General features: G+C 45.5%; 1 protein-coding gene across 1 annotated transcript in view; it reads left to right on the top strand.

Moving 5' to 3' along the window:
- The window catches only part of CUL9 (cullin 9), a 443,484-nt gene that overhangs the window by 166,158 nt on the left and 255,264 nt on the right, over window positions 1-22,062 (top strand). The window contains exons 19-21 of the mRNA XM_086948773.1: window positions 9,272-9,447; window positions 9,799-9,932; window positions 19,640-19,825. Of these exons, the coding sequence (XP_086804899.1) occupies window positions 9,272-9,447; window positions 9,799-9,932; window positions 19,640-19,825 (496 nt within the window). The remainder of the gene's footprint in view (window positions 1-9,271; window positions 9,448-9,798; window positions 9,933-19,639; window positions 19,826-22,062) is intronic.

Below are 22,062 nucleotides of genomic sequence, written 5' to 3'. Positions count from 1 at the left end.
AGTCTCAGCGGTCTGCCCAAATTCTTCCCATGATCAAGGGGGTTATAAAACACGCTCCAGAGGTATTTAAAGACCCTGTACGCACTAGAATATTAAACCCTAGAATCGAGAAAAATACAGACCGGCACCCACAGATCCAGTCTACATTAAAGGCCACCTACCACTAGACTCATTAGTTGTGTCCAATGCTAGGAAGAGGGCAAACTCTCAAACTTCTGGAGAAGCACCGCCACCTAACAAAGAATCAAAAGTGATTGATGCGTCAGGTAAAAGAATAGCTGCACAAGCTACAAACATTTGGCATATAGCAAATACACAAGCCCTCCTCTCTCGTTACGATAGGGCTCATTATGATCAATTAAAAAAACTACGTGAGCACCTACCAGATCAGTACAAAGATCAAGCACATGACCTTATACAGGAAGGCAAGCTAATATCCAATGCCTCAATAAAATGCGCGCTAGATGTCGCAGACACAGCATCTAGAGCTGTAAATACCAGTGTCATACTTAGGAGACATGCGTGGTTACACATTTCAGGGTTTAAACAAGAAGTGCAAACCAACATTTTAAACCAACTATTTAACCAGAACCAGTTATTTGGCCCAGAAGTAGACACTACACTGGAAAAAATGAAGAAGGATGCCGATACCGCAAAGTCTATGGGGGCTTTACAGTCCACACCAGCTAGAAGCTCCTTTCGTCGCTCCTACAGAGGAGGCTCCAAACAAACTGGAGCCGACACTACAACATCTTTCAAATCACAAACATTCTCTAACAAGGGATACTGTAGAAGAGGATACAGAGGCAATAATAACAAAGGAAGAGGTCGCGGTAACAATAAAAACCGATCCTCTTCCGCCACAAAACAGTGACTTCCCTCTGCACCCCCTACAGCATTCCACTCCTGTAGGGGGCAGACTAACACAGTTCCTGCCTGTCTGGAACTCCCTTACAACAGACAAGTGGGTAAGACAGATTATCCAACATGGCTACTGCCTGGAACTTACAGCAACCCCTCCAACCATACCTCCCAGGCAGCGTCCAATGTCTACAGACCATCCGACTCTGCTTCAACAGGAGGTTCTATCACTTCTACAAAAAGATGCTATTCAAATAGTTCCTTTAGAAAAACAAGGAACAGGGGTTTACTCGCTGTATTTTCTAATTCCCAAGAAGGACGGGACACTAAGGCCAATTCTAGACCTCAGGCCCCTCAACCATTACATACAATCAGATCATTTTCATATGATCAGTCTGCAACAAGTGCTCCCACTGCTACAACAAGGCGACTTCCTTGCAACACTAGACCTAAAGGACGCCTACTTCCATATCCCCATACATCCTTCTTACAGAAAGTATCTAAGGTTTGTACTGGAAGGAAAACACTATCCGTTCAAAGTCCTTCCATTCGGAGTGACAACGGCACCACGAGTATTCAAAAAGTGCCTAGCAGTGGAAGCAGCACACCTCAGAAGACAACAAATACATGTCTTCCCTTATCTAGACGACTGGCTCATAAAAGCCAAGTCATTCAGTCAGTGTGTCCAACACACACAACAGACAGTTCATACGTTGCACGACTTAGGGTTTATAATAAACTACACCAAGTCGCACCTGCAGCCTTCGCATGTACATCAGTATCTAGGGGCTACAATAAACACTTCTACAGCTCTAGCGTATCCCAGTCCAGCCAGGATACAAAGCATTCAAGCCTTAGTCGCCACTTTTCAACACCAACAATGTCTGCAAGCCAGAGTGTTCATGAGACTAATAGGCATGATGGCATCTTGCATCTTCATAGTACCACACGCAAGATTGCAAATGCGTCCACTACAAGAGTGTCTAGCACAACAGTGGAACCAAGCTCAAGGTCAACTAAAGGACCTGGTGTTGGTCGACAGCCGCACGCATTGCTCTCTGCAGTGGTGGAACACCAAAAACTTGACAAAGGGGCGGCTGTTCCTCAGCCCCGACGCCTGCCGGCGCTCCTGACTTCAACCTCACGGCGTTACATCTGCAACACGTGTCACTTTAAGGGCCTGATGACTTGTGTGCCGACCTCTGGGACAGATGCCTACCGTCACCACCTCTTTGGAGCTCATCGCAAGGTCCATGATGCCCTGCATTTCCAAGGTACTGTTTGCGGGTCTTCCGGACACCCTAGCTGGCCTGTGATTCTGCAGCCAGACTGAACTGTTGGATTTGTTTGTTCGCGACACCTTGATAGCACCAGACGGAGTTATATTCTTTAAGGAACTGTATTTTAAAGTTACTCTTGCAAACTAAGTATTTTGATTACTGTAGGTTGGATTTTTATCGTTTTGGTCTTGTTTTACACAGATAAATATTGGCTCATTTTCTGACACCGTTGATGTCCTTTTGTAGTTTTTTCACTGTATTACTGTGTGTTAATTGCAAGTGCTTTACACATTGTCTCTGCAATAAGCCTGACTGCTCGTGCCAAGCTACTAAGTGGGTGAACTGGTGTTAATCAAGACTTTTAATCCCCTTACCCTGACTAGACGGAACGGTCCCTACTTGGACATGATGCACACCTCTGCCAACCAGAGACCCCCATTTCTGACACTATCTGCACACGCCGCCACCGCCGAGAGTCACTTACCTGCAGCAAAGACACCCTGCTGAATCGCCGCCACCGCCAAGGGTCAGGAAGGCACTTGACACCGCGCCGCCGCTCCGGGGGACTACAGCTCCCGGCAGGCCACGCGGCGGCGCGTCTTGGGTGACGCACACGCGCCAGGAGAGCGCCAACAGGGGCAATAAAGGTCGAGGAAGACCGGCAGAGCGGGGGACACTATCTGCACACGCCGCCACCGCCGAGAGTCACTTACCTGCAGCAAAGACACCCTGCTGAATCGCCGCCACCGCCAAGGGTCAGGAAGGCACTTGACACCGCGCCGCCGCTCCGGGGGACTACAGCTCCCGGCAGGCCACGCGGCGGCGCGTCTTGGGTGACGCACACGCGCCAGGAGAGCGCCAACAGGGGCAATAAAGGTCGAGGAAGACCCGCGTTGCGGGACGCGAGCGGGACGCCCGGGGCGAAGCCCGGGCCAAGGGCGGGCCCGTTTTAGCCCGTTCTAGACAGTGAGAGACTGGACTGGGCCATCCCTCTTACTTCCATCCTCTAAATTGAACAGTGGCAAGGTAAAACACCTTTACATCTACAGTGTAATTGGACCATTATTTGCTACTTATTGCTAGGGCCTTGTTGCCAACCATTGTTTGTTTACTATGTCCAAACAAAAAACGCCTGTCACCCCGGCTAATACCATGCATAATTACCTGGTCCAGGTAGTGACAAAAATTAATAATAATCGGAGGTCCTCCCTAGGTATGGGGGATTCGCCACCTTGTGCCCAAATCAACCAATCAGGGGTGTCTCAGTCTGTAATTGATGATCTCATTGCCACCGACCCTAGTGAAGACCCAATTGAGCACTTAGAAACTAATGTTTCAATGACCTCTACGGACCAGCAACTTGACCCCCTTACAGATCTGATCAACTTAGAAGGCCAAGATAAATCTGTAACAATCGAGGAGTCAGTTATAGAAAGCAATACCCCCCCAACACCGGTCCCTGCTCCAAGAGCAAAAAAAGGGATCACTAAGGCGCCACCTAGAAGAGGCGGCCTACGCTCTTCTAAAAACAAACCTGTAACCCCACCTAGACGAGCAAAGAGAAAGAAAGAGGATGGGATAAGGGAGGAAGAGTATGAAAATGAAGAAGGGGAGGACACCCTTTTAATTAAGCTCATGGGTACACTAGAGTCCAAACTGTTAGGTTTAATGAAACCCCTCATATCAAAGGTTGACCAATTAGTTACCAAGGTCAACAAGCTAGAGTCCCTGTTAAGGAAAACCAACGAGGGGGTGGGGGAAATACCAAATCTAGTTGCATCTAAAATTGAACAAATGGAGACTGCGGGAAAATCACTAGGGGTGACCATGAATACTGGCCTACAAGCTTCTTCAGATCAAGTCCGACAAACTAGCCCTAGGAATGATAATACCTCTGACATGGCCCTAGTTTCTGATGCAGCCCAACTAGTGGGCAACAGCATTTCTGAGACCCTAAACCCAGAATCTGCCCCAGTTGAATTAATTGTTGAAGCCTCGCCCCTTATTTTAGTACTAGCAAACACACCCATGCTGAAAACTGGTCAGATCGAGTCTCCAGATTCCTTAAGAAACAAGGCTCTCCAGTGGCTGAGTAGTAACATGCATATATCCCCCTGGGGCAAGGAAAAACTATCAGACGATCTGCTTACAGCAAGAAGAGTTAGGTGGATAGGTACTAAGCCAAAGAAATTTCAAGGGGATTGTGTGGTCTTGAACTTTAAGGGCCCGAGGTTCTGCCCGATGTCCTACGGAACATTCTCCCCCCACAACGTAGGACAGCTGAAATAGTTCCACTGACACTGGATTTCTTCTATAGTAGAAGAGGTCTAGTAGCAAAGCCGAGTATATTAAGAACTAAATGGACAGTAGTGGGAAATAGAAGGGCCAGAACCAACCCAGCATGTGAGTGGGGGCTAAGCTTGGATAATCAATATTCTGTGTTAACGGACTTAAATGAGTGTGATTGACTCGCATGTGTCTCTCCTGTTACCCTGAATATGCAGTTGGGCCAAGGACATGTTAAGATTTCCATGTTAGACGAATCTACACTAGCCCCAGATGTATTTTGTACTTCCTTCTTGGAAGAACAAAATAGAGCCCAGGTGGAACAGGAAAGAACATTGGAGGAAGTTGAGTTGTCATCGAGATTGAATAAAAATGTAATACTAGGAGTAGACCCTGCAGAAACATTATATATTCCTGATATTGTTCAGACATACTCTCAACAGGCTAAACCGCAATTATCAATTATTTCATGGAACATAGCTGGAATTACTAATAAGTTAAACATCCCAGATTGGGTTGATTTTATTAACCAGTACGATATCATCATGTTCCAAGAAACTTGGTCGCTTACACCAATTTTCAGGCAAGGGTATCTGAATTTCTTTGTCCCGGCAATAAGCAATAGAGTGGGACGTCCCTCGGGGGGCCTGATAATTTGGGTACGCCAAACTTTGAATTGTTCGGTTAAGCAAAGGTCTATACCCTCTAACGACATTTTGGCACTTGATATTACCTGGCAAAATGGTCATCAGTTAGCCCTGTTTAATCTGTATTCAAGGGGAGTAGCCAGGGGTAAATCATCAGAGACCCTATCGTGCCTCGAGAATAATATTGAACAGCTACTAGACCCCACCCATATAATAATAGGCGGGGATTTTAATACTACCTTCGAACCCTTGGGTGAGGAGGATAAAGTCCTGGCTGAAGATGAGGATACCAAGTGGGGTATACCCCAACTAGATATCCCTGTAATTAGGAAATGGAGCACGGTAGCAATACAACTGAAAAGTTTTTGTCTTTCAAGAGGACTTAGAGCAGCAAATGGTCGGACAGTGTCAGATTCTATGGGGAAAAATACCTTTGATAATGGCAGATCGGCCAGTAGGATAGATTACATACTCCTGGACGTAAGGTTCTGGGATAAATTGATAGATATGGAAGTGAAGGTTAAGATTGAAAGTGATCACAATCCATTGTGCCTGACACTACATACCTACCACGACATATCTGAGTATCCTAGAGAGGATCATATGGTTACGCAGGACCTAGTAAGTTCTAATAACTCCCGATACTTGAAGTGGAGTATGCTCCTAGAAGATCTCGCTAAAATAGAGACTCTAAAGAAAGTAGTGGTGGGTGAAGTTGCTAAGATTAAGTCCCATTTTGGACAGACTGATTTTATTGACTATATGATGGCTGCCCATGAGATACTTTTTACCACAATCCAAAGTTTTTTCCGTAAAAAAATCTCCACAAATAAAATGAAGAAAGCACAAGAAACCAGGGGGTGGTATGATAAGAACTGCAGGGCAGCTCGAGACAACCTTAGTAAGGAATTAAGACTAGGAAGGCCTGAAGCAGTAAGGCTGGCGAGAAACCAGTATAGGCAGGTCCAAAAATCAGCTAAGAAGCGTTGGGACGAGGATTGTTGGCAAGAACTTAAGGAGATATGTGCCTCCAAGGACTCTAAGCGCTTCTGGGCTTCAGTAAAATGGGCAAAGGGTGGTATAGCACCCCAGCCTGTTAATAATGTCGCAAAGAACAGTTGGATAGAATACTTTCAACCACAGTATGCCCGTAACCCTATGTTTAATAATGTTAGCCTTCCTCCACAAGTTTACTACAAAGCACCACTATTTGTTGAGAGGGATGTGAGTGTTGTACTAGACTGTGTAGCAGGGGGGAAAGCTCCAGGTATGGACGGAATTCCGGCTGATATTTTTCTATCTGACCGGAAGTCCTGGTGCACCTACTTTACAATGTTGGCCAATGCAGTGGCTATGGGAGGGAAAGTGCCTGCCTCATGGAAGGGAGCCGAAATAATTCCCATATATAAAAAAGGCGACCGATCCCTGGCTAAAAACTACAGACCCATTAGTTTGATCGACACAGCTCAAAAGTTAATGGGCAGACTAGTGCAAAATAAACTGCAGCAATGGATCGACGAAAATAACATCTTGTCATCTTATCAAGCTGGGTTCAGGCCCCTAACTAGTAGCGTCGACCAAGTCCTCCATTTTCTAACAATTTATTGGAGAAATGTCACCTTGAAGAAGGGGACATTGTATGCAGTTTTTGTAGATTTAAAAGCCGCTTTCGACCTGGTCCCCAGGGAAAAACTTTGGCAGACCTTGGCGGATGCAGGCATAAAACAGGAATTGCTTACACTCCTTGTTCGCCTACACGAAAACAATTTCGCAAGGATACGATGGGGCAAACAAGGAGAGGTAACTGACTCCTTCCCGGTTGAACGTGGGGTAAGGCAAGGGTGCGTCCTAGCGCCAACTCTCTTCTCTATCTATATAAATGGTATCGTTAAACATCTAGAGAAGATTGCTAGTGACGCCCCTGTAATAGCCGGCTCTCGTGTACCAGTTCTCATGTTTGCGGACGATACATTATTACTTTCCCGCACCCCTAGTGGGTTACAAAAAGTAGTTGATGCCTTTGGTGTATATTGTGACGAAAGGGGCCTAGAATTAAACACTACCAAAACGAAATTCATGTGCCTCAATCAACAGTCCTCTTTTAAGGGTGTAATAAAATACAAAGGAACACCCCTAGAAAGAGTGGACTCTTTTTCATACCTAGGTATCACTCTGCAAGAAAACATGAGCTGGAAGCATCACTTAACTACAACCCTTCTAAAATTTAGACAGCTAGCAGGTGCCATCTCGCTAAAACACCGAACCTCACTGACAAAGCCTGTGAACTGTGTTATGGAAATGTATTCCATGAAAGTCCTGGGGGCTTGTTTATATGGTTCTGAATTATGGGGTTTCTCAAACTTGAGCGAACTGGGCCGAGCTGAGAATAGGTTTCTAAGAGGGGTCGTAATGGTCCCCCAAAGTACACCAACAATTCCGTTAAAACTAGACCTGGGCAGAAAATCAGTTGTGGATATAGCGAGGCTTCGGCCCCTCCTATATTGGAGGCGAATTATGGTGACCCCAGAGCTAGGCCACTATGCAGCAGCATTGATGGATGTCATCAAATTCGATCGTTTCCATACTATCCCATGGCTAAGGGAGTTGCGGGGACTACTCACAAAATTAAAATTGGACCACCTATGGGACAACAAAGACCCAACTTGCTTCCCTTCTAAGGAAAAGCTAAAAGATCTTTATTGGGAAATGATATATCTTGCAATGTTTAGTGACAGTACAAGCGCAAATCTAACATCTCGCTTTTTAAATCTAAAAATGTACCCATCATATGAATGTTTTTGGGACCTAATTGAAAAACCGTATGATAGAAAACTTTATTTTCAATTTCGCATTGGTACATTACCTTTAAATGCGTTTAAGAAGCATTGGTCCCAGACATGGGATGAACATTGTCACCATTGTAATGAGGAAATTGAACACATCTCCCATTTCCTGTTTTGTTGTCCACTGTATTTGACCCCCAGACGTAAGTGGCTAAAACCGGTATGCTTAAAGTTGGGAACCCGAAGCCAATCTGAAGCCCTTAGGATACTTGAATCAGACTGTACAACATTATATGTGGTTGGTGTAGCAAAATATCTGGCGTGGTCGTGGCTAATTCGTACCCGATCACTATTGGCTACTGTATTATAATGAAATTATGTATATCCTTAAATTATCTTCTTGCGACATACAGCATGTTTTTTTAACCTATGGAATGTGTCCTTTTAAATTGTAATAATGTGTTGTAATTTTATGACCTTTTACTATGTATTATTCGACATCTAATGTTTAATATGTATTTTTAGAAGTATTTTTATAAGTAGTATTTATTGTATAGGGCTAGGTGAATGCTTTTATGACAAAATGTCGAATAAAGCTTACAAATTGAATTGACACCCAGATACTATTGTCAGCAGATGGTCGCATTCCCCTATCAGCACGAGGCCCTTTACTAGAACCTCTGCTCACCGTTAAGTGCTTTCAAGGTTATATACCCTTGTTTGTTGTCGTGATGAAGACCCAGCTCCCAAGTCAAGCTACACGGAACAAAACGTCCACCTTGAAATAAGCTATGAGCTCGATACATAAGACCCACTAAGGGGCAGAAAAAGGAGTTGACAGTTTGTACCATTAGTTGTGTACTTAAAGTGTAGAAGCTCCTCTTTATGTCATATATAGAGTCCATTTATTTTGTTTGTGATCTCCCTTTCACAGGCACTGCTCCCTTTTCACCCTACAGTTCTTAAATACAGTTTGTTTTGTGTTAAGTGGTGTGGTGTTCTTGGTTAATAAATAACGTGCAAAAGGGATTTATTGAACCCCTTACTAATATTGAAAAATGTTTTGCTATAGTACACTCCCGACAAAATCACCGTATGATTGTGTGTGTATATATATATAGTAGACCCTGATTGTGAGGGTGACCGGGTCCACCCTATGTAAATGTAACTGTTGATACGAAAGCATTATTTTTTTGTTGCACCTTTTTGAAAGAGTTAAAAAAATGTTTGGATTTATGTTGAAATAAAAATTCAGGGGGTACAAGATCCATTCTGATGATCAGACATGTGGGCCGAATATCGCTGGTGACTTTGTAGCTTTAGCATTGCTAGTTTGAAGCATACAATGCTCGGGATGTGTGGTTTCATTAAGTGTTGCCCTGCAAATTAGTCATTTTCCTACTTTTTTTTTCAGGGTGGCATAGACACTCGTGTACGTGGCATTGAGGTGCTCGGCCCGAAGCCAACCTTCTGGCCTGTGTTCAAGGAGCAGCTCTGCAGGCGTACTTACCTGTTCTACACCACAAAGGCTCACACCTGGTGTCAGGAGATATCGGAGGACAGGATGCAGCTGCTGCAGCTATTTAACAAGTAAGAAAGTCCCCACTGTGGGGAACAAGGCATAAGGAGTCTGCCGGACCTTCTCAGCATTAAAGTCTCCTATGCTCGGCAGAAGGGATATGGGTGCAAGTAGTGATGTTGCGGAGAGACCTGTTCTTAATATTAGAAAATCTTTACGAGCTTTGGAATTTCCTTTTTATATTCAAGTCATTTATGGCATCCACTACATGGCACACTTTAGACTAACACATCAAAGTGCATCATTTCCACTGCTTTATGATTGACTGTTGGGGAGAGGGGCGGGGTTTCTAAGTGGATGCTGTTTTTTTCTTCAGCAGTGTTGCACCTCAGTCACTCGCCCTGGTTCTTTTTCTGATGCAGGTTGAACAGTGCTCTCCGACACGAGCAGGTGTTTGCAGACCGCTTCCTGCCCGATGATGAAGCAGCACAGGCCCTCGGGCGGACATGCTGGGAAGCCCTCATCAATCCATTGGTGCTCAATATCACAGTGCCAGGTATTCAAGAACACCAGTGAAACGGAATCCATTCCTACGTTGGTGCCCCAGAGTCTCTGTAATAAGACAGCGCCCACACGAACTCCATCCTTGTAATCTCTTTGCCCTTGGTGCATAGCTTTTTATTATTCCTCAACACAGACCCCCATTCTTCAATTACTTTAACATGTAGGAGTGCCAGTGCATGATTGATTGGCCAGAGACCTTTAACTTAAAACCTTGTCATCCAGTTTTCCCAATCCTGCATATGATCTGGTATTTTATGATAAACCATGTGTTCTTGTAGATCCCGTGCTGGGCAGTATTTTGTCCTCTGGTGTTGGGTTCAGAGTGTTACAGATTTAGGTTCCAGTTTCGAGAATGACCTATGATCCCATAGATGAAACCTGCAATGCTTCAGCCTGCGGGTGCCAGTTGTCTAACCACCACACGTGTGGTGCCATCCACTACATGCACGCACTCAAAATGCACATGGACTAGAAACACAAGGACCATGGGCTCTCGTTAAAGTGAAGCTTTACATCAGAGGGGTCAGTAAACCGCATGGCCCTTAACACAGGAAATAAAAAGGTCTGGTCACTAATGATTCACATGAACTCTGTACGCTGTCACCGCCGCTGTTGGTCTCTACCCCAATACATGGACAATAGTCCTCTGTTTCACTTCTGAACAAGTTCTGGGCCTCGTATTACCCCAGACAGGCCAAGGCCCCTAGATTACAAGGTCAAGCAACACGTCAGGATTCCAATTCCATATGTAGTCCAAGCACTCTGGCAGGAGTGCTCACATGTTTACCATGTCGGCAACATTCCCATCACAATATCATTGAAAGCTTGTCAGGCACTAATAGAACAGTTCAATATTTCAATGGGTAAAAGACTCAGATCTGCTGAGAACTACAAAAACTCACTCAAAACACCTGCAAATGAAGCTGCTCCACATGACCAGCTGTGATACACATCACGTCCCTCCTGCTTCTCTGGCCACCTCTACTGCTTGGAAAAGATTCATTAACCCGGGTACCACGGAGGAGCCACCCTCAGACCAAGCATAAGCCTTATGCGACAAGCATGTCCATGGCAACTGCAACCTTGTGGTGTATGCCAGACTCCAAGGCTCTCCTCAGCCAGAAAACATGGTGTAGATCCCCCTGCACCTTTCTGAAAATATCAGAAGAGAAGACATTTCCAACTGATAAACCTCATTTAAAGGGGCGGCGTCTGCTGCTCTATCAATGCTGCAGATGCAGTATGTGACCAGATAAAACCAGTAGCATTTTACACTGCCACGTGAGGCTATGTATCTCTGCTGTATGCCATGACGGGCAGCAACAATTACTAGGTTTGCCATCGAACAAATTCCTTTTATTTGTCTTACATATTGACATGGCCCGTGAAAGAATATACTGTCAAGTCCATAGTTTCCCTTTTGCCACTATAATCATTGCAACGCCGCCTACAAACACAGCAAATTTACTTAGCTGCTCAGTCCTTAACAGCGAAACAAAAGGGGATGATGGACGGAGCGTTTGAGCAAATCAAACACTCACCCCCAGTCAAATGATCGGGTTTAATCCATCACGGTTCTTTAGCCCACTCCGCCACCCCAGTTCAGACACGGCCATATGCAAATCAGTCTGACCCTGTGCCTCATGGGAACAGTCCAGCCCGAACTGCCAAGCCATGTCTTCCCTGGACCGGAAACAAGCATCCTGGGACCGGTTTCGGATTCATAATCCTCATCAGCCAGGCTAGCTTGAATCCAGTGACCAAGTGAGCAAGGGACTCACGTCTGAGCATACCCTGCCAACTTAGGGCGAACAAAGCGAAACAAAAGGGGATGATGGACGGAGCGTTTGAGCAAATCAAACTCACCCCCAGTCAACTGATCTGGGTTTAATCCATCACCATTCTTTAGCCCACTCAGCCACCCCAGTTCAGACATGGCCAGTCCAGCCCAAACTGCCAAGCCAAGCTTGTTTCCGGTCCAGGGAAGACATGGCTTGGCAGTTCGGGCTGAACTGTTCCCATGAGGCACAGGGTCAGACTGATTTCCATGTGGCTATGTCTGAACTGGGGTGGCAGAGTGGGCTAAAGAACGGTGATGGATTAAACCCAGATCAGTTGACTGGGGGGTGAGTGTTTGATTTGTCAACGCTCCGTCCATCATTTCCTTTGGTTTTTCTCAGTCCTTAACAGCAGCAGACGCCACAAAAACCAGTCCTTCAGAAAAGAGGGTTTTGAAAGTTTGTATCCAAGGCTGTACTTTGAGTGTGAGGTAATGGAGTGTATTATATGGCGTGGTTGTTCCACCTTACTGTGTAATACACTTACCAACCCCTTTATAACCAGTAGGTTTCGTCTGTCAAACCCTGAGCTCAACCCTGAGCAGCTGTGGCACTGAGCAGAAAAGCTTACACAGAGGAAGAAGTATTAAGCAATTAATCAACAACAAAACAAAACGGTCACGAAAATCGACAACAATTTATAATAGGCTGCATTTAAAAAAAAAAAAATTTTGACACTATAAGGAAAAAATCCACAGAAGGGCTCTAAAGATAGAGGTTTTACAAGCAATAATAAATCAAAGCAATTTCACTCCACCATGACCAAGCCTCTGCAAAGTCAAAGAATTTGACACTTAGACATTTTTTCAAAGAAAACTTAGATAAGTTTCAACGTGGTCAGTTAGAAGTACTCGGGCCGACCACCTCTGTCAGGGAGTTAGTCAGGGGGACCTGCAAGGTCATCAAGAACAGTTACCTTAATAGAAGAAGCAGTCCTTCTGCAGTTCCAGACCCATCGTCTGTGTTGCAGTGGATTCCTATGTTGTGATCCGGATACAAGGGAGGAAGGATGCTGAAAATGCTCCAATGATGCTCTGGATGCGATGCAGTCGACGGGGGTCTTCCTGCAGGGATTCCTCGTTCTACGAAGATGGTGAGAGGATTCTGGTTGCATTGTTAATGTGTAAAGTATATAGGACCGTGCACAGCTGTTGATGATGTATCACGAGAAAAGTAAATATTTTTTAGGTGCTCTTAGGTGTCGACCATCACCCTCGGGCGAGTAATTGACAATCCGAAACAAGTGTGATCAATGAACCATTGATGACATCCCTAAGGCTCTCACTCTGGTGTATTCTTCCAAATGATTCACAAAAAGAATTGTAACTGCGTGTTCGAGGCATATGGGCTGCAGATGGTACATTATGAATAGATCGCCATCTGGTGTTGGGCTCGGATGATTGCACTTTGTTTTTCTCTTGGAGAGTCTTTGTAGATTGGTGACTCCTCCTTAGGTTGCTAGTGCGCATGGGCATCGGCTCCATCCTTAGATTCTTTTTTTCCGCCATCGGGTTCGGATGAGGATTGAAGCGCTCCAGATCGACTTCGGAAAGAAGTGATTTTTCGGCGCGTATTTCCTTTCCAATTCGACGGTATTGTTATCGAACGCGATTTCATTTCCATTCCGACGCGTTTCGACTCCAACATCAACGAAAAACTTTGATCTACGTCGACTAACAGGAGGCCTTTCTCGACGTGGTCAAGCCCGGAGTCCATGGAAAGGACTGCATTTAAGAAATGTCCAACGTGTGGTGCTAAGTTCCCACACAAGGACCTACACGAGGTGTGTAACCTCTGCTTATCACCTGAACACGAATCCAGGGACTGCGAAGCCTGCGCAGCATTCTCCTCTAAGTCGACGATTAGAAACCGTCGAGCCCGAAGACACGAGGTTTCCAGAATGCAGTCGGAGGCGATCCCGGAGCTGTTCGAAGACCAACACCTCGATGAAGAAGAGGATCATGAGGACCAGTCGGGGTCGGAAGGGGACGAGTCGGATGTCGAGGAACTCGACGTGCAACAAACCGTGAGTGACGACGTCCCCTTCCCAAAAAAACTACCCCGTGCGGTAACGACTCCGCCTTCGAGCCCGGTCAAACCGCAGAAAAAAGTTTCCGACGCCCCGCCTTCGGGCCCGGCAACGAAACCGAAACTCTCGGGCTCCCACCATGTCGGATCCGAGAGACGGTCGACATCGACTTCGACACCGAAGCTTCATGCAAGGGAAAGCTCGGCATCGAAACATTCCATGTCGAAACCGAAACATACTTCGACGTCGAAGACTCACTCGATACCGAAAAGATCGGAATCCAGCAAATCCTCGGTGCCGAAAACACCGAACACTGACGATCGAAAGCAAAGGCACCTTTCGGAACCAAAAGCTTCGGTACCGATACTGGAGCAACAAACAGATCCGAAACAAAAGATTTTGTTTATCGATCCACAAACTGGCAAAGTAGTGACAAAGAAGAGGAAGAATGAACAGCTAGAAGACACACCTCTTCCTTCTAAAAAGAGAACAATGGGGACAAATACAACTCCTCCTACTTCTCCTTGACCTAGAGGCACACCCTCTTCTCCTATTCCTCACACTATGCCAAATATTCCTCCACCTTCTACCCCAAGACCATCTACACCACAGTCAGATGTAGACAGTGATACAGGGGAGGGAGAACCTCATGAGGACAATGACACTATCCCAGATGAGGATGACTCCTGGGAAAATTATGACGCAGGGTCAGATGATGACAACGACCCAGAGTTATATCCCTCAAAGCCTTCACCACCTGATGATAACACAGGGTTTGTACAGCTCATTAATAGGGCAGCAAAATATCATAAGGTAGACCTACATACAGAACCTCAAGCAGAGGATTTCCTATTGGAGACACTACCTACTACACAAAGAACATCAGGTACTCTACCTATGCTGAAGGGTCTTCTCAGTCACAAGCAGACATATTCAAAGACCCAGTGAGGGCTAGGGTGTTAAACCCAAAAATTGATAGAAAATATAGGGCAGCTCCAAAGGACCCAATATTTATCAAAGGACAGGTACCTCTAGACTCGCTGGTAGTATCAAACACTCGCAAAAGAGCGAACTCATTATCCACAGGAGAAGCCCCTCCACCGGATAAGGAGTCAAAATTAATAGATGCATCAGGCAAGAGAGTAGCATCACAAGCCTCAAATAACTGGCGCATAGCCAATACACACGCGCTACTTGCACGATATGACAGGGCACATTATGATGAGCTAGAAAAACTCATCACACATCTCCCTAAAGAACATCAGAAGAGGGCAGTTCAGCTAATACAAGAAGGGAAGATAATAACTAACACTTCCATTAAGTGTGCATTAGACGCAGCAGACACTGCAGCAAGATCCATCAACACCAGTATCATGCTAAGAAGACCTGCATGGCTTAGGGTCTCAGGGTTCAAACAAGAAGTACAAACGTCTTTATTGACCCAACCCTTTGATCAGAAGACACTTTTCGGATCAAGCACAGATGAGACCCTAGAAAAGATGAAAAAGGACACAGAAACGGCTAAGTCAATGGGAGCATTACAACACCCATCTCAAAGGGGTTCCTTTCGTAGATCCACCTATAGAGGAGCCTCAAAAAATACAGGAACAAATCAGCAATCCACCTCTTTTACACCTACGTCACCCAAAGGTAATTCAAGAGGCAGTTACAGAGGTAACAACAACAAGGGTAGAGGTCGCGGAAATAATAACAACCGCAACTCCCCAACCCCAAAACAGTGACTTAATACAGCTTCCCCCAGACCACATAACACCGGTCGGGGGACGTCTATCACAGTTCCTACCTGTCTGGGAAAACATCACATCAGACAAGTGGGTGAGACAAATTACCCAACATGGTTATTGCCTAGAACTCACAGCTACCCCACCAAACATCCCCCCCAAACAGCGTCCAATGAGTCAAGACCATCTGACATTGTTAAAAGAAGAAGTACTATCACTGCTACAAAAGCATGCCATAGAGAAGGTTCCAAAACATCAACAAGGGACAGGAGTATACTCTCTATACTTCCTAATCCCCAAAAAAGACGGGTCTCTAAGACCAATCTTAGACCTCAGACCTCTCAATGCATACATAAATTCGGAACATTTCCACATGGTCACGCTCCAACAGGTTCTTCCTTTACTGAAGAAAGGGGACTTTCTTTCTACACTGGATCTAAAAGACGCTTACTTTCACATCCCAATTCACAAAGCCCACAGAAAATACCTAAGGTTTGTAGTGGAAGGACAACCTTATCAATTCAAAGTCCTTCCGTTCGGTGTCACAACAGCACCAAGAGTGTTCACAAAATGCCTAGCTGTGGTGGCAGCACACCTAAGAAGACAACAAATACATGTCTTCCCTTACTTGGACGATTGGTTAATAAAGGCCAAGTCACAAGAAGAATGCCTTCACAACACACAGAAGACCATTCAATTGCTGCACCACCTAGGGTTTACGGTGAACTACAAAAAATCACACCTACAACCAAACAAGATTCAACAATACCTGGGGGCTACTATAGACACAGAAAGAGCCAAAGCACACCCCAATCCAATCAGGATACAGACAATGGTCAAGCTGATACAAAAATTTCAACCACAACACTCACTACCAGCAAGAGTGTTTATGCAACTGTTAGGCATGATGTCCTCCTGCATACTGCTAATACCACATGCCAGACTACAAATGCGTCCGCTACAGGAGTGTCTAGCGACACAGTGGAATCAGGCTCAAGGTCAAATTACAGATCTGGTGTTGGTAGACAACCGTACGCATCGCTCTCTGAAGTGGTGGAACACGACAAACATTTCCAAGGGACGGTCGTTTCTAGAACCGATTCCACAAGTGATACTGACAGCGGACGCATCGCTCTCCGGATGGGGAGCGCATATGGACAAATACACAGTGCAGGGGAAATGGAGTGTGCAGCAAAAGAAACTGCACATCGACTACTTGGAACTACTAGCAGTATTTCTAGCACTAAAAGCTTTCCAAATGCAGATAACCAACAAGGCAGTCCTGATCAGAACAGACAACATGACTGCAATGTATTATATTCAAAAACAGGGGGGGACACACTCTCTCCAAATATCCAAACTAGCACAGGACATTTGGAGATGGGCCATTCCTCAAAACATCTATCTGTTAGCAGAACACCTACCAGCAGTTCAAAATCAGATAGCAGACATCCTAAGCAGAGAATCAGAACAAGTACACGAATGGGAACTGCACAACCAGATACTGCAACCATTCTTTCAAAGATGGGGGCAACCAGAGATAGATCTGTTTGCCAATCATCAGAACGCAAAATGCCAAAACTTCGCATCCAGGTACCCACACCACCGGTCCCAGGGCAATGCGCTATGGATAAATTGGTCCAACAAATTTGCTTACGCTTTTCCCCCTCTCCCACTAATTCCGTTAGTGGTTCGGAAACTGCAACAGCACTCAATGACAATGATACTAGTAGCACCCACGTGGGCAAGACAGCCGTGGTTCACCACGCTACTACAACTCTCACAAGTGCCACATCAAAAGCTAAGATTATTACCCATGCACCTTACACAGAACCATGGAGAAATAATGCACCCAGGTCCCAAACAATTGAACCTAGCGATCTGGCTCCTGAGGTCATAGCGTTTGGATATTTAGATTTACCACCAGAATGTATGGAAATCATTAAACAAGCAAGACGCCCTACCACCAGAGCATGCTATGCATCAAAATGGAAAAGGTTTGCTGTACACTGTAACAGTAATCACATCAACCCTCTGGACGCATCCATTAAACAGATTATTTGCTATTTATTACACTTGCAGCAATGTAACTTAGCATATACCTCTATCAGAGTTCATCTAGCAGCGATAGCGTGGTACCTACAAAACAGGCAACATCTTTCCCTGTTTAAAGTACCAGCAATCAAAGCTTTCATGGAAGGACTCAAAAGAGTCATTCCACCAAGACTACCGCCTTCCCCAGTCTGGAATCTCAACATAGTACTTACCAGACTAATGGGGCCACCATTTGAACCTATGCATAGGTGTGAAATACAATTCCTCACATGGAAGGTGGCCTTCCTCATAGCCATCACGTCACTCAGAAGAGTGAGTGAGTTGCAAGCGTTTACAATTCAAGAACCATTCATGCAGTTACACCAAAATAAGGTGGTTCTTAGAACAAATCCAAAATTCTTACCAAAAGTAATTTCTGCATTCCACATCAATCAGTCAGTGGAACTACCGGTCTTCTTTCCAAAACCACAGACAGTAGCGGAAAGGGCCCTACATACATTGGATGTCAGAAGGGCAATATTGTATTATATAGAAAGAACACAAACTTTCAGAAAGACAAAACAGCTATTTGTAGTATTTTCTCCTACACATAAGGGCAATCCCATCTCTAAAACAGGCATTGCCAGATGGATTGTAAAATGTATACAAATATGCTACTTAAAAGCAAAGAGGACATTAACTGTTCCTCCTAGAGCTCACTCTACACGTAAACTAGGAGCATCTATGACATTCTTGGGAAACATTCCACTAGATGACATATGCAAAGCAGCTACCTGGGTTACACCGCATACCTTCACAAAGCACTATTGTGTAGATGTGCACACAACACAACAAGCTAGAGTGGGACAAGCTGTATTAAAGACTTTATTTCAGACTGTTGCAACAGACACGGGCGACCACCGCTAGGGAGAGAACTGCTGTATAGTCTATTCATAATGTACCATCTGCAGCCCATATGCCTCGAACGGAATATGCTGCTTACCAGTATGCATCTGTTCTTGGCTTAGAGGGCTGCAGAGTGGTACATGCCCTCCCAGCCTCCCCGGAAACCTGTGTCTGTTCCAACAATATCTTATTTAGATACACTTACATGGGCATTCCTATCTGTATTCTATCATACTACTCCATCTAACCCTACTATGGCAAAACAATCTAAGGATGGAGCCGATGCCCATGCGCACTACCAACCAAGGGAGGAGTCACCAAGATACAAAAGACTCTCCAAGAGAAAAACAAAGTGCAATCATCCGAGCCCAACACCAGATGGCGATCTATTCATAATGTACCACTCTGCAGCCCTCTATGCCAAGAACAGATGCATAGTGGTAAGTAGCATATTCCTTCAATCTGTATTTAATTGCTTTTCAAAAATGGTATTCATTTCATATCCATTTATAGCAGTATTTCAGAAACATTCCAAGTTCAAAGATACAAATTATTGGATCCCGCTCCAATGCATTTCGGGCCACCGCCCTTCATCGGGGAGCATCTAAAATGAAGACAGTATCTCATTGTAACACTCATTCTTTGTATAAGCGAATGTCCAAAAGGATACAAAATAAGTAAAGGTTCCTTAATCCCTTTAAGACACCAATGTGCACATGTAAGCGCGAACTATTCAAGTGAAATGTGATCCAAGAAAAGATTATATAGATCAGAAATTGGGGTGACCTAAAAAACGAGTTTAAATCAGACTGAAGATTTCACATCGTGCAGGTTAAGTAGAAGTGAACGCGCCTAATGCGCTCGAAAACAGATGTAAATCCGACTAGAGATCTCTAGGTCCTCTAGGTCTCTAGTCTGCACAAAATAAAAGTAAACCTATTGAAACTTTCTTCTGTTTAACTGTGGAAAATCTGACAAAGGGCCTATGCAAATCTTTTTTTCAGTTGTTTTGTAGAGAGCTAACATGTTGAAGAAAAATAATTAATTTAGAACCACTTTTCACTAAACCTAGTTGACCTAAAAATAGCACAAATTCTACAAATGTCTAAACTGACAGGGCCAACAAATAAAATCTTGTGTTGTGTTTTAGATTCCAGCGGTGTGAGCCCTCTCTGCTGGCTCCTCAGTGAGTACCTTGAGAACTCTGAAACATCTCGGCGTGCGAAAAGCCGAGCCACGATCTTTAACTCGCGTGTACGTAGACTGAGCCATCTCCTCGTCCATGTGGACACCAATAGCCTTGAAACGGAGGACCTTAAACCACCAACCAAAAGTAGTGAGTATTATTTTATCCAGATGTGCACCTCTGTCTTGTTGTCTTTCTCCCCAGTGTTGTTTCTCATTAGTTATCCTGTCTGGTTCCATCTTCACTCATATCACAGGTAATATTACTTTGCTCTGTTTTGTGCTCTGCAGAGTTTGTCATTTTTTGACGAGGTCCATTATCTCTTGTTTGTCCCTTCGTTTCATTGGATGTGCGGGGGTGTTGAATTAGAGCGTGCAATTAAATGTTGTTTAGAGTGTGCCTGTGCGGTGGAGGCTTTGTGTTCTTATTGCTGTACAAACTTTGAGGTGGTAGACCAGAAATGGGGTCATGGAGATTATGAACAGCTCCCTTGTACCCAGCTAAATGTCTTGGGGGAAGGGTCTGGGAAGTGATGGTGCCTGAAATGGGATGTGATTTCCGGAGCATCTCTGTTTGACTGGTGTAGTCCAGGTAGGTGGCCATGTTACTCCCCTTAGGCACACGTGTCTGCTCACCAGTAGTGCTGTGGAGCGATGAAGGCTTGCTTTAGGAGGAAGAGAAGGATGGAAGTTCAAATACAACATCACATAGTAATTAATACAAGGCACTGAATGTGGAGCCGAGAACAGCTGGGGTCTTCGGAAGACACTTGTGGCGGCTGGGAAGGATACTGAAAGAGATGAAGGTGGTTGGGGAAGAAAGACCGAAGAGTCCAATAGAGACAGGAGTGTTGACAGAGAGTCTGTAGGTGAACAGGAGATACGGATGAGGTCTCTTTTGATGAGCACAGATGTTGTGTAGGGGACACACATGTGGGTACACAGTCTCCTTCTTGGATGGCCCATCTCTGGATTCTGAAGCACCTGCACCTTTTTGTGCAGCTCTCCCTCCCTTAGTAACCAGCAGAACTGAATGCTAAGTCTTCCATGGTAGAGTAACTCCACGGCAAGATTGTCAACAAAGGGTTAAAAAGGGCTTGAAAGGCGTTTCGAACCTATTATGCCTCACTATACGGGGCCGAGGCGGTGTTCCTCGAGGAGGTCGATGCGTATTTGGATACGGCGATGATCACCGAACTATCTCCGGCAAATGCATATGCTTTAGACACCCCATCTGTCTGGAGGAGGTGCTGTCCGCTATATCCCGCCTCCGCCCGCTTAAATCCCCAGGACCGGATGACTTCTCGGCCGGTTTTTACAAAACCTTTAGCCAGCTGCTAGCTCCTGTCCTTACCGGGCTCTCCAACTCCTTTGAAGGCCCAAGCTCCATTCTCCCGGATATGTTGGCAGCCGAAGTGATGGTGCTGCCAAAACCGGTTAAGAAACCCATGCATTGCTCTGCGTTCCGCCCTATTTCGTTGCTTAACCTAGACCTGAAACTCTTCACCGAAATTTTAGCTGCGCGTCTTGGTCCATGCCTGCCTGGGATCTTGGAGCCTGACCAATCGGGCTTTGTGCCTAACCGTCAATGCGTTCGACCGTGTCGATTGGACCTATTTACAGCGAGTCCTGGCGCGTTTTCGGCTGGGAGACCGCTTTCAGTCCTGGATCGCCTGCTGTTACCACCGCCCCCAAGCTCGGGTCTGCTTGGGTGGCCTTCGGTCAACCCCGTTTGAAATCCAACGCGGAACGAGACAGGGGTGTCCCCTTTCCCTCCTCCTGTTTGCCCTGTACATAGAGCCCCTAGCGCAGAACCCTGACATCCGGGGCATCACCTTCGGCCGAGAACCCCACACGATCAGCCTTTATGCTGACGACATAATAGCCTCTCTCGACCATCCAGACCGCTCTGTACCCGCCTTTTTGGAGGAGTTAGACTCCTTTGGTACTGTCTCAGGCTTTAGAATCAATAGAGGGAAATCCCTGATATAACCTCTGGGAAAGAACGCCCACTCCAACAGGTCTGCCTCTACATATGGGAGCGATCTCCAGTTCGCCACACAACTCCCGAATCTGGGAGTCACCCTCACCTCTTCGACAGAGTCGACGATAGCACTTAATTACAAGACCCTTGCTGACCAGATCCCGACGGACCTCGCGTTTTGGTCAAAGCAACCCCTCTCCCTACTAGGGAGAGTCGCGGCGGTGAAGATCTTATATCTCTTTCAGACTCTCCCGGTCACGCCCCTCCATAGGCGTCCTCACAGACCTGCAGGCCGCCCTCCACCATTTCATCTGGGAGGGGAACCGAGCACGCTTACATAAGCAGATGATATACAGGAGCATGGATGAAGGGGGTCTCGGAGTCCCCAACCTACTGCAATATTT

Source organism: Lissotriton vulgaris, unplaced genomic scaffold (assembly GCF_964263255.1).
Source record: "Lissotriton vulgaris unplaced genomic scaffold, aLisVul1.2 SCAFFOLD_375, whole genome shotgun sequence".
NCBI classification, from domain to species: domain Eukaryota; kingdom Metazoa; phylum Chordata; class Amphibia; order Caudata; family Salamandridae; genus Lissotriton; species Lissotriton vulgaris.
This window is presented reverse-complemented; position numbering and strand designations above follow the sequence as displayed.